The sequence below is a fragment of the Felis catus genome, chromosome B3 (genome assembly GCF_018350175.1).
Source record: "Felis catus isolate Fca126 chromosome B3, F.catus_Fca126_mat1.0, whole genome shotgun sequence".
Taxonomy (NCBI): Eukaryota; Metazoa; Chordata; class Mammalia; order Carnivora; family Felidae; genus Felis; species Felis catus.
The window spans coordinates 21,870,001-21,883,537 of record NC_058373.1 but is presented as its reverse complement, the minus strand read 5'-3'; the positions used below and the strand labels follow the sequence as shown (position 1 = coordinate 21,883,537).

At 48.6% G+C, this 13,537-nt stretch overlaps 1 protein-coding gene across 1 annotated transcript in view; it reads left to right on the top strand.

The window, feature by feature from the left end:
• Window positions 1-13,537, top strand: part of OTUD7A (OTU deubiquitinase 7A) — a 371,485-nt gene that overhangs the window by 344,153 nt on the left and 13,795 nt on the right. Inside the window, exons 10-11 of the mRNA XM_023255010.2 lie at window positions 3,843-3,970; window positions 5,909-6,058. Of these exons, the coding sequence (XP_023110778.2) occupies window positions 3,843-3,970; window positions 5,909-6,058 (278 nt within the window). The remainder of the gene's footprint in view (window positions 1-3,842; window positions 3,971-5,908; window positions 6,059-13,537) is intronic.

The following is a 13,537-nucleotide window of genomic DNA, read 5'->3' as shown; positions in this document are numbered from 1 at the left end:
CTCCCTAAACCATTTAAGCAAGCAGCTGGAAGCAAGGAGGGAAGGATGTTATGATTCTCAGGCTGCCTCCAGGGTGCAGCTGGGAACTTCTCTGCTGCCTTCTGGGTCACTGAAGGTTCACAGTTGATCTTTGACTCAACTAGTGTGAAGAAAGGTCGCTGTGCTCCAGGCTCTCCTCCATCACCCTCTCCCAACATGACTCAACTCTGTGCTCCAGCCCTAGCACAGAACCAGGGATGGACAGACAGATAGATGGGTGGGTGGATGGATGGATAGGCAAGTGAATGGATGGATGGATAGATGGATGGATAGATGGATGGAAGAATGGATGGTTGGTAGATGGATGGGCATATATGGACAGGTGGGTGGATGGACAGATGGATATGTGTGTGGATGGCTCAACAGACAGATAGAGGGACAGATGTTACTTGAAGGCCTCTGCTGTGCCTCTTATCATGCCAGCATATACTAAGTGCTCAGCAAATATTGGCTGGTTTTTCAGTTTGAAATACAATGGCTCTACTTTAAATTTTGCACGAACAGAATGGTGTGGCAGTACAATGGTGCCTCATACTAGGTCAGCCCTTGTGCTGTTGCTGCAGTGAGGCCCCTTCTGCATAGCTATTCAGACACCAGAGTGATCATGGAGTGAAGGTGCAACTGACAACCCAGGGCTGAGAGAGCTACCCATCACCTTGCTATTTCTTCTTCTCAGCATTAATATCTGACTCTCTGATGCCTCATCTCCTTCTAGTGCTTACCTCTCCATCCACTGGATTAGGGAAGAAATGACACTCCACATTTCTTACTGGGATATTTTTCTGAGTATGCAGGCTATAATTCTTTGTTCCCTCCTGTCCATTACTAATTACTATCTTGTTCAAATGTCCACTTGCCTACTCACTTACTGTGTGACAGGGACATGCAAGCAGCTGATGGAAGCATTTGAACCTCACACACCTGGCAGCCTCCCTCTGAGCTATGGCTGGGCAGGATAATCACCTGGGATATTTTTAAATGCACACCCACGAGCATTGTGTTTAGACTTACCATGTATATGTGTATTTAAAACACTCCTTTTCCATTTCTCTTCCCTTCCTGAAAAATTCATCCCTAAAGCTATACAGTGTGGCAAAGCAAGGTGAGTATCTGCAGTGGGCAGGCAGGGCATCAGCAGGAACCAGAGGATCAAAGTCAGAGTGTCAGAGCCAGCAGGGTGAAGAGGACAACTCGGGGGTGGGGTGGCACCAGAGGTGTGGAGTTTCTTGCATATGGAGAGATTGATCGAGTAAGGAAAAGAGTTTAAGACTAATAGAAACCAAGTTTCTCACTGTTGGAGAAGGGAGTTATGAGTAGAAATAACTTTGGGGTGTTATATTGGAATTGGAGGTATCCATGGACTCAAAGTTAGCTTAGAGATGAGAGATGAAAGTATCTGTGTACATGTATGAGTGCACATAAAACACACATATCCATTCACTGAGTCTAGAAGCAGTGACATCCCAATAGTGATGATCATATTTTGACTTCTACACACCATTATCCACTATTAAAAAAAAAAAAAAAAAAAAAACCTCCTTGGAGAAATGGCTGAATCCAGGGCTGAGACAGAGAAGGTACAAGATGAAACTGAAACTGGACCATATTCTTATGTCAGAAGTCAGGGAAGCACTCTGAACAATGACGGGGCTGAGTCACAAAGACACAGCTTGAATGAGCCACACGAACACAATCAGGACACATCTGAACATCAAAATAATCATTAATAGATTATAATTCATTGGATAAAATAGAAACCAGAAATCCATAGTGATATCAATAAATGCATAAAAATTTGGTGAGGAGTAGGCTATGTGCACAGATTTGAAATTCCTCCCCACAAAATTCTTATTAATTACAGAGGAGAAATGAATAGCTCTGTAGGGGGAAGCCTGGCAGGTGGCCTGAAGGCAGTGGCCCAAGTCAACATCACCAATAATGGGACAGCCCAAAGGCCCAGACCACCTGATAGGATGCTGTGAGGACACAACATAATTCAATACAACCTGATCACATCAGGGAAAAGATGAACCCAGACTAAGGACATTCTACAAAATACCAGGCCCATAGTCTTCAAAAGTGTCGAAGTCGTGAAAGTCAAGGAAACCCTGAGACATGTTCCAGACCAAAGGAGTCTAAAGAGACACCACAACTAAAAGCAGCATGCTGGAGTCTTCATTTAAAAGGCATTTTGGGGGCAGTTTGCAGATTGGGATCTGTCAAGGTGGTTAGATCTATCAGTGTATTAGTAATTGGACATACCCTTGATTTTGATGACTGTGCTGTAGGAGAATGTTCTGTTCATAGGATGTGTGCCTAAACTTTTCCAAGGTGTTAGGATTTCAGATGGGCAATTTACTTTCAAATGATTCCAAACAATGACAAGTAATTTATACTATATGTGCAACTTTTTTTCATCTTTTGGTTGCTGCCAAATATTTTTAAGTATAAAAGTAAGGTATTTTGAATCATCAAAAATAAACAAACTTAAAAAAAAATATGTACAATAATAACCACGAAACTTCCCAGGTGATTGATGCATTCCTGAATAGTTTTTGTTCTAGAAGTAACTCAAGCAGGGGCACCTGGGTGGCTCAGTTGGTCAAAAGTCTGACTTCAGCTCAGGTCATGATCTCACAGCTTGTGGGTCTGAGCCCCATGTCGGTCTCTATGCTAACAGCTCATAGCCTGGAGTCTGCTTCAGATTGTCTCCTTCTCTGCCCCTCCCCCACTCATGCTCGCTCTCTCTCTCTCTCTCTCTCTCTCAAAAATTTATATTTAAAAAAAATTTTAAGTAATTCAAGCAGTAAGCTGTGGGCTGTGAATGTAGAGCTCTTTCCTCAGGCTACCCAACCCTGGATTCTCCAACAGAGCCTCACTTGCTAGCTCTGGTCCCACCTGCTTCAGTCCTCACAGACCTCCCTCAGTTAATTCTGGGCATGCCCCAAGTGCTCAAGAAGAAGTCCAAGTGCCACCTGAGAGACTTGTCTCAATGCTGCCACCTGGGCTAGCACTACAGATCCTACAGAGGCCCCATCAAGCTGTGAGCTCTGACTTTCTCATCTCATTGGTCTCTTTCCTTGCTTGGGGTGGCCTGGTTGTTGAAGGACATCAAGGCTACAGTCTTCTGCCCCAATATCTGAGTTCTAAGTGAAAGAATTTCTTGGAGGCAGCTCTTTCTCTGAGCCTCAGACATGAGTCAGGCATGTGGGCTCCAGTGGGTCCAAGTAGCCTGGGTTGGGCATTCAGGGTCACTCCCCTGTTGCTCTGAGAATTGAAACCCAGGCAACCTTCTCACTCCCTTTTCTGTCAGGGGGACTATTTCCTAGAAAGGCACTCAGATCTTTGTATCAATGCCTCCTTCCCAGCCCACCTGATGTGTGCAAGCACACCTGTGCCCCTAATGGGTAAGGTTCAACTCAAGCTGCTGGATATAGTAATGGACCAAAATGGAAGCCTCCACCCCTCTAGCCCCCACCGCATCCTTGTTCAGTGCCCCAGATAACTAGCCCCCATGTTGCCATGTGCTCTAGGTGGGCTGCCTCTGCCACCTTGTCTTAAAGGTGGCAAGCAGCCATCACAGGCAGCTTCTTTCCTGTCATCCCCTGAGACCACTCAATGCAAGGTGGGGTGAGGTGCTGGGGCTTATGTCTTTGCCATCAGTGGATGGCATGGCAGGGAGGTGGCTTTAGAGGGCCTCAACAGGCAGGGTCCATAGAGGTAAGATCTGGATGGAAGATACTGCCTTCAACATCCCCGACATCCCAAACCCTAACTCAGGCTTGCTTTGCTTTGTCTCCTAGTGTGGACAACTCTGAAGACCCCGTGTATGAGAGTCTAGAGGAGTTCCATGTGTTTGTCCTCGCCCACATATTAAGAAGACCAATAGTTGTCGTAGCAGATACGATGTTGAGGGACTCAGGTGGAGAAGGTAAGTTCATACGTAATAAAACGGCCATGTAGGACTCATGACCCAGAAAACATAACATCCCTATTAAGGAAGAGACAGTCTAATGTACAAGTTGAGGCTCCCAGAAGGCCACAGAGCATTATTCTGTGAAGATGAAGATTATAGTATTTCTCCTCAATTTCATGTGTTTCTTTTTCTTTCCCAGTGGCAGGAGGGTTTACTCCTGGCCATCCACCCAGCCATCTATGCTTTGTGTCGATGGCAGGTGGCCATGAGAAATCTGGCTGAGTGTCAGCTGGAATGAAGCCCTGAGGGCTAAAGCCTTGAAGAAACCAGGTCAACTCAGGGCAGTAGGTGCCTGTGGCTGGTCCTTCCTCCAGCCTTTCTGCCCAAGCAAGTGGCAAGGCCACTTCCAAAGTTCACAGGGCAGCCACACTCTCAAAAGAGTAGGGAAAGAGGAGAGGTCAGGGAAGGTGGGCCAGGAAGGTCACCTCCTGTGCAACTGCCCCTGCCACTCAGCACAACTTCCCAGGTCCAGCCCCTCCCAGACTTTTCTTTCCCTTTGCTTCCATCACTAGCACAAGCCAGTCCCTTTTGGTGCCATGTTTCCCTTTGGTCACTTCTCAAAAAGGTCTCCTTGCCAGGTAAATGCCAGACAGTGAATATCCCCCAGCCTAACTTAAATTTAAACCTGAGCCTTAACAAAAGTCATGGGTCTTCCAGAGTGTCCTACAAATTAGGACAAGGCTTTTCTTGCTGAGTCACAACTGCCAAAGGAAGTCTAGTGGGGCCATGGTTGTCACAGTGGAAGGACATTGGTCCTGACCAGTGCCACCTCCTTCCCTGTACAGGCAGCAACATGGTGTTTGTTCTCTCTGGGTACAGAGCCAGGACTCTCACTGGGGTCTCTGGGCACATAGACGTGTACCCATCAGATCCCACAAGGCTGGGTCCATGTTTCCTTCAATGTTACCTGTGCTCAATGGCTCAGCCCTCTCCAAGTGGGCCTACCCCACCTCTCAGCCCGTGGGCAGAATCACAACTAAATCTAATGTGGATAAAGCAGGGCTGGTGGAAGGAAACCTGAGAGTTCCTCAAAAGCATCACAGAAGCTATTTTTGCCTGCATTCAGCTCACAGAAATACAGTGAGTGAGTCACTGACTCCAAGGCCAAGAGAGACAAGGTTCTTATTAAGAAGTAGATGCTGTAGCAGGGCAGATATTTCCAGAAGTTGTTCTGTTTCAGTGAGGGTTTAGGCTCTCATCCCTCCCTTTGATGAGTAAGGAAATGAACATGATTGTGTCCCAATTGCTAAAGAAGCCAATCCTCATCTCCCATTTCCCATCTGACTCACAACTTGGTGCTGGAGTTTTCTGGTTGGTTCCTTTGGACTCAACAGAAGAGCTTCTCAAAATATAGAACAAGAAAGCTCTTGAGAAGCATAGATATCATTCTGTATATAAATGCTTTAATGAACACAAGGAGAGGAAGAAGCTCATCCAGAAAAACATGGATTTCCAGACAGCGTTCAGTGCATGTCACTGCTGACTGTTGTGAGCTCTTGATCATCTGTGTAGGTCTCAGGGCAGCAGGCCATCCCTGGGAAAATCACAGTGAAAAGCTCTCAGCCCTGTCCCTTTTGTCCCCAGTGTGCAGCCTGACAAGGCACAAGGATGAGCAAGAAGGACTCTGCCATGGAGGCAGGAGGGAGTGAGGGGTTCCCTGAGCATGCATGGGGCTCCAGGTCTCATCCACCTAGTACCTGTGAGCCTGAGCTCTCTCACCCATCACCAGATGGGCAACACCTAGCTTACTGCCTTGAGAACATCAGTCCAAGGGTGGCTGATGATCTAAGGCTGATGACCCTCCCTTCTGCCCCACCACCTTATGCAAGGTGGTAAGGGATGCCACTTAGGTCCTCTTCAGGCTCCACATGCTCTCACCATTTCTGTCCACAGCATTTGCTCCAATCCCATTTGGAGGGATTTACCTGCCTTTGGAGGTGCCTCCCAACAGGTGCCATTGCTCACCTCTGGTTCTTGCCTATGATCAAGCGCATTTCTCTGCCCTGGTGTCCATGGAGCAGAGAGATCAGCAAAGAGAACAAGGTATGCCTGCTGCTTCCTGAGACACAATGTACAGGGCAGGGGTGGTCACAGGAGGGCATGGGGAGGCAGAATGTGGGGTTGTCTGTGGGGAGCACACCCATGCACATTCAGTAACAATGGATTTTGTGTGTATATGGATAAATGAGTATGCACATGCAAATGTTGCAAATGCACATGTCATTGGAAATAACAATGTCAAAGACAACTTTTAATTTCAAATACAAAGCAAATTAATAATTCCTACCACACTTAAATAGCCTTTAATGTTTTTCCCTTTCACATCTATGTACATTTTATATGTACATTTATAATTCATCTTAGATGTAAACTCTTTAGGTCCCTAGAGCAGGGGCCTGCAAACTATGGCCCCACTGCCTATTTTTGTAAATAAAGTTTTAGTGGAACACAGCCATATTCATTCATTGACATATTATCAGTGGCTATTGCTTTGCACTACAGGGGCAAAACTGAGTAGCAGCCACAGAAACCATGTGGCTTGCAGAGCCTAAAATATTTACTAAGTAGAGCTTTATGGAAAAACTTTGCCAACCTCTGCTCTAGAGTAAGCTTTTGAATCAAAAGGTTGATATTCTCTTTCAAATTGCTGCAGCTGTTTCCCTAAGTAGTTGTTTCAGTGCTGCAGACAGGCCCACCAGGCCAGCCCCACAGGCTGTGCACTGCACAGTTTCAGGCCACCACCGGTCAGATGCTCATGTGGAGCCTGTCTTCCATCTCTGTGATATGTGTCTTTGCTGCGGAAATGGCAGGATTCTGATTAGAATGGATGCTGTTTTCTCATGTTAACTGGTGGCTGGCTGAGTGAGAGGGGGAAACTCATCCTCCTCTTGTCAATCCTGCTTCTGCTTTAGACAGAGAATCCCCAAGAGACTAAAGGACAGGCAGGACTGACAGTTTCAGGGTCCCTGCCTTTGGGTGTGGTCTCCAGAAATGCATGGTGGCTAGCCAGGCAGTGATGTGACGCCTGGAAGGAAAAGGAAAGCAGGGTTGTGGCCAGCTGTAATGGGAAAATCACATCATTTTTCCGTATCATTGACAGATACCTCATTTGGGTCATGGAAAACAGTATTTAGCCATGAAGGACTGAGAGCCATCTTTGCCTTTTCTGTTGTCTGTCAGCCTTTTGGCCTTTGTGGGTTTTAGCTCTCCTCAGAGCTTACCACAGCCCTTGGGCGATGTGGGGGCCCTTTCTCAGGACTTGGGATCCCAGCCAGGATCGAGGCCACTCCATCCAGGCTCCCCAGAGACTCTCTGCTGTCAGGGAAGATAAAAGTCTCAGGGCTGGCATCTGGTTGCTGAACAGGGGGCTCAGACACCCAGTCCTGTTTTATATAGAAGACATTGAGCTCCTCCAGGCCTTCCAGATACTGTTTTGAGGTGTTTCAAGGTGAAAATGCAGGTGCCTTTCAATAAAAGGACGCATGAGGTGGGGCTGTGGTTCAGCTTCTCTCAGGGGAATGGTTGCAGAGGTGACTGTGGTTTCACCTTTGATGACTTGGTTTTCCCAAAGAGGAGTTTGGGTCCCAGTCCTTGGTTCTGTGTTGCTGTGACACAGGCTTCTGCAGCTCTACCCACTAGGTTACTCCTCTGAGCAGGTGTGGGGGGGGTGGAGCGGGGGGGTCCTACCTCCACTGATGTCTTGTGGCCCCATCCAGCCCCCTTGACCCACTGCAAGTCAAGTGCCACAGTGCCACCTTCTTCTTTTTTTTTAATGTTTATTTTTGAGAGAGAGAGAGAGGCGCAGAGAGAGAAGACAGAGGATCTGAAGCAGGCTTCACACTGTCAGCACAGAGTCCGATGTGGGGCCCGAACCCACAAACTGTGAGACCATGACCCAAGCCGAAGTCGGACGTTCAACTGACTGAGCCACCCAGGGTCCCCTGTGCAGTGTCACCTTCTGCACAAGCAGAAGCTTGTGCCCAGGCTGGGTAACTTGTGTGTGGCATGTCAAACCCTCATACATCTGGAGAGAACACAAATGCTCTGTGGGCTCTGAGGCTTTAAGTTTTGCAGCAACACATCCCTGTGCCACCCTTGTAAGGCTTACGGGTGCTGGTAGAGGTGGCTCTGCTCCCTATACCTCCCATCAGCCTGAAGCTCAGTGGTTCCACAGGATCTGTTTGGGGGCCAAGGGTTAGTTCAATAAATGTATGTTAAGCACCTGTTACTTCCAGGTTTGGGAGCCCCAAAGATGATGGTATCCCTGCTTTAGGGCTCTCACTACGTTATAGAGGAGACAGGCAACTCCCCCACACCACAGTACAAGGCAGGATGTACACAAGGCAGGCACAAGCGCCATTCAGGAAAAGAGCGGTTATTCCAGTTTGGAAGAACAGACAGAGACAGAAGAGAGGTGGGTGAGAAGTAGTCTTGGAGGCTGTGTGTGATGTCCGGAGGTTGGTACCAGGGGGACAGAATAGGCCTGAGCGAAAGTGCGAGGCTGCTGAAGGAGTGGTGCTGATGTGGCAGAGCAAGCTTGTGCTTAAGGAATGTGCCATTGGTCATGGAAAGGCCTAGGCGGTGCTGCTTCTGTGCTGTGCGGCATCAAGAGTCCTATCTAGGAAACAACATTGCCTATCGCTAAGGCAGTCCTGTCTCCTGATCCTTCAGTGTTGCTTCAAAGATAAACCTAAATGTCTTGAATACGTCCCTTCCTGGCCACCATTAGTGTTGTGTCTCCCCAAAAGGACCTGCTAAAGGTGGGAGGAACAGAGAAAACCTGTTGAGGGAGCCATCACCAGGGGAAGCCAACCCCAGGGCGCCTCGGTGCTGCTGTCCTTTCCTGACCTACAGCAGGGGGGGGGGGCCTTTTTGCAAATACCAGGTCCTAGAATTTCATGTGTTGTTACCTGATGGTTGGGGGTGTTGGGGAGAAGCTGAGAGGAGGTCAGGAGCCCATCTAAGGAACAGACTCAGCCCCTCTTCTCGGCCCTTATAATGCCAAGGAAAATGGAAGCAGCCACAGAAAGCCATACTATAAGCCCCCAAAGGAAGATGTGTCCTGAATAGCACTGGGCTGTAAGGGGCTCAGAGGAGAAAGGGCTGCTGCTGCTTCTCTAACAGGGGGTCCTTCCTGAGGTGGGTGGTCCAGGACTGGCACAGCAGCTCTAAAAGTTCTCAGGGATTCAGGCTCCCAGCCTTTCCCTGCTCCACCATTATTTTTTTAATATTTATTTATTTTTGAGAGAGAGAGAAAGTGGGGGGAAGAGGCAGAGAGAGAGGGAGACAGAGGATACAAACTGGGCTTTCTCTGCTCTGCACTAACAGCAGAGAGCCCAATGCAGGGCTCGAAGTCACAAACTGTGAGATCAAAGTCAGATACTTAACTGACTGAGCCACACAGGCACCCCCATCCACCATTACTATCATGTGGTTTCAGTCTCATGGTCATATGATGGGTACTGCAGCTCCAGGCATCACATCCAAATACCTTCTCTTCCTGAAAGTTTGTCTTTTCATTTGGGAGGAAAACCATCCCCGAGGACTTGTGCTGGCCTCTTGCTAACCCAAGCTGAACACCATGCCTGCAGGTTTCTGGCTGCATAGAAGCCTGAGAAGAGAGTACAGTGGAGGAAGGAGGGGGCGAGGTGGTTGGTGAGGGTTCAGTGAGCCAGCTTCACATCCAGGGGGTGGCGTGATGTTTTAGGCAGTTCCATCTGGATTGTCCTCTTTCTTTCAGCAGTGATGAGTACCTTGTATCTGGGGAAAGGCAAAAGGATAGAAATTAATTCTTTACCAACTGGTCCCTTGTCTGGAAATAAACCAGTGTTGACTGTTGGGCTCTCAATCCCCTAAAAAGCCATGGTGCATGAGGCTGTCAGTGCCAGCTCCTTAACAGAAAACCCGTTCTCTTTAAGGGCAGGGAGATAAGCAGGCTGTCTTATAGCACTTGTCAATGCCTTTGAGTCTTATGGTTCAGGGGCTGCCACAGGTAAAGGATGGCACATGCTCCGTGCAGTCCTGGCAGTGGCCAGGGCCCCCACATGACAGGGAGATATTGGGGGTCCTGTTGGAAGCCAGACCCGGTGCCAGGCAGCTGACTAGATGATCGTGTGCCTCCCACATCTGAATGCCACCTGGTAGTTTCGTGCTCAAAGGTTTTCTGTCCTCAAGCCCTGGGCCTGTGCTGGGACTCTCCCAGACAGGACTGCAGCTCTGGACCCACAGCCTTCTGAACCCTTCTGAAATCAGAACTTAGCCAGGCACTGGGCTTTTCACTCCAACCTTAAAGAAAGTCTCTGTAGCTCTGTGTTTTCAGGATGCACTAGACTCTGTCTCCAGAGGGCACCTTTGCTGAAACAGGAAGATTTTACAGATGCTAAGTCACCACCCCAGTGAGCATCCTTGCCCACAAGGATGGGCAGCTGAGGGAGAGAAGATTTAGCGGGAAAACCATCTTTTTCCTCCCTGTCCCTTTCCTGCCATGCCTCTCTCGCCATTCATGAGGTCCCCTGGCGCCTGTTAGAATCCCTTCAGCTGCAGGTAACCAAAACCCAGCTCAGCATGGCTTAGGCAGGAAGGGTGTTTGTTTACTCACACACCCAACCATCTGGAATCTGGCAGGCCCCATGGGACAAGTTGGGCACTTCAGGAATGTCCTAAATGACCATGCCCCCATCCCACCCTGCAGCCTCCTCACCTTCCATGCAGGACAAGCCACTGCCACCGTCCCCAGCATCAACACACACACACACACACACACACACACACACACATGTCCTGTTTGCCCCCAAACACCTGTGTGTGAGAGCATGGGCAGATCGAGGTAGGAAGTATCCACAAAGATCCCAGAGCATCTTGTCCTGGAAGAAACTAAGACATCCTCAGAAGCAACTAGCATGGTGTTAGAAGGACTCCTGGGCTGAATACACAAGGCTCCCACAGGACAAGAGGGACAGTAAAGATCATAACTGGAATGAGTAGAAATACGACAAGGATTGTTTAGTCCACAAATTCATAATGATACTTGGCAAAAGACTCACTTTTCACCCCTACTTGGTGCCACACATAACTTTGGAAACTGGTAAATAGCAGGAAAGTATCAGCCCAAATCCTGCATTTCCTCAGTGAACTGGTGAGGAGACTTTTCTCTGAGTTGAGATATCTCAGTGTGTCATGAAGGGAGAGGCAACAGCATTCATTGTTAAGGGCTGAATTCATATGTTGACTTCCTAACCCCTGTATCTCAAGGATGTGACTGTATTTGGAGACAAGGCCTTTCAAGGGGTAAAGTGAGGTCATGTGGGTGGACCCTAATCCACCTGAGTGGTGTCCTTATAAAAGATTAGGACACAGACACACACAGAGGGGAGCCACAGGAGGACCCAGGGAGGAGACAGCCATCCACAAACCAAGGTGAGAGGCCTCAGAAGGAACCATCCCTGCTGATTCCTCGACCTTGGAATTCCAGCCTCCAGAACTATGAGAAAACACATTTCTGCTGTTTAAGCCATGCAGTCTGTTGTTGCTTTGTTATAGCAGCCCAAGGAAAGGAATACAGACAGAATGAGAATACAGTCTTCAAGCCCAAGTGAATGAATGGGTGAGTCTAAACACAAATCAGCAAATACCATAAAATATGGTTAAAAAAAATTTAAGCATATCTTCAGAGTTTATTGGGAGCAAGGAACAGTCCTATTGACTCCCACCTGAGACCTTGACCCATCAGCAGTGTCCCATATGTTTATGGAGTGTCTTTCCTCCCAGGCCACATACATGGAAGGTGGAACCCAGCTGTGACCTCACATCTACCCCTGACACACACACACACACACACACACACATACACACTACAGCAGGCCAGCTTGGTACCTGGATGAGAGGCATTACAAAGCTTGTGAAGGACTTCTGCTTCCACTGAGGACCAGTCAGATCCAATGACATCTTACTTTGGCTTCCAACCCAGAACCAGAGCTGATGAGAAATCAACAGTGGAGAGGAAGGTGCCCTGTGCACCCCTAATCTTCCCATTCCCCACAGAACCACCACATCCAGAAGGAGGGCATATCGGAGCTGGGAAGAAGGTCAGCCGGCCCAACCCTTGCTGTGCCCTACACAGGAGGGACTCATATAGGTCACCTGGACAACCAGGGGCATAGGTGGGACTTGAACTAGGTATCCTGACTCCTACCTGGGACTTCTTCAACCTCTGTTTGATTTTTTTTTAAGAATAAAAGGAAAAATAAAATGCCTACTAGAACTTTTATAGAGGGTAGAAAGGAAAATGCCTGCTCACTGGTGAGAGACCAAAGTGTGCTCCTGCATCTTCCGGTGGTCTTGGTCCCCAGGAGAAGGCCAAGAGGAAAGGTATGGCCTAGGGATCCCCCCCCCCCCCAGTTTCTTCTACCATCCCTCACCATCAGGTCTGTCTCTTCCTATAGCCTGGACCCAATGCCGGGGCAAAGAGGTTCCCTCTCTCATCACACATGGCTACCAAGCAGATGCCAGCTGGAGCCAGGTGCTCTGAGCAAGGGCAGTGTCTGCATGAAGGCCTGGCCATGGCCGCTCCTGGTATGCAAGCTGTGCATTAACACTTCCCTTTAGAACTTCCTTCTCTGTGTCCTGATATCCTTCCTGACTAGTGTTATGACCAATAAATGAAGGGTTTGATTACTCCAGGGCAGTTCAGTTAGTCGGCATAAACTATCACTCAACACATCTGGGTGAGGATTGACTGTACAAACAGTAAGTGGGGGATGCAAAGATCAGGCAGCACCTACCTGCAGAGCCTACGTGGCCACATAGGGAAGAACCCTGGGACCAGGAAGACCCCAGGGATTCGGCGATTTGGAGGGGAAAGATGAAGGTGCCTCCCAGAGGAGGTGGTGTTTTGCAGAGCAAACTCACATGGCAAGCCCAGCAGAGCCCACCCTAAGCAGGGATGTGCCCTGGCTGGCCCTGGCCCTGGTGAGAAGCCTCCTCAGTGCCACAGGGGAGGCCCAGGTATCCAGAGCTGAGAAGGAACTGACATGTGCTCTAAAAGCCTGAGGATGAAAGGGCATCACTAAGTGGAGAAGAGAAGGGGAGGGCGTCTCTTGTGTATGGATCCCAAGGGTCCATTCAAACAACAGAACTTCTGGGTTCAGTCTGTCCAAGCTGGACATTTCTGGCTCAGTTCATCAGCATCACCTTCTTGACCAACAGATGCTGCATTCAGATCCATTAGTAGTTGACTAAGTATATGTGAGCTCCCTGCCCCAACAGCCAAATGCCTGTATGTGGGGACCCTGGGCCCCATTATAATGGATGGTGGATTTTTAAAATTTTTTTCTGCAAACTCTAGTTAAACCAGGGCCTAGTAGATATTTGGAATGTAGCTAATCCTCACAATTCCACTCCAGGGAAAGAGGGGTCATCCCAGTGGCAGTCCAGCAAAGCAAAGGGCAGGACTGCCATTTACATGGTTGATGGCATGAAAGCTTGCCATGGATGCCACAGATTCCTGGAAGCAAGATCTGGCCC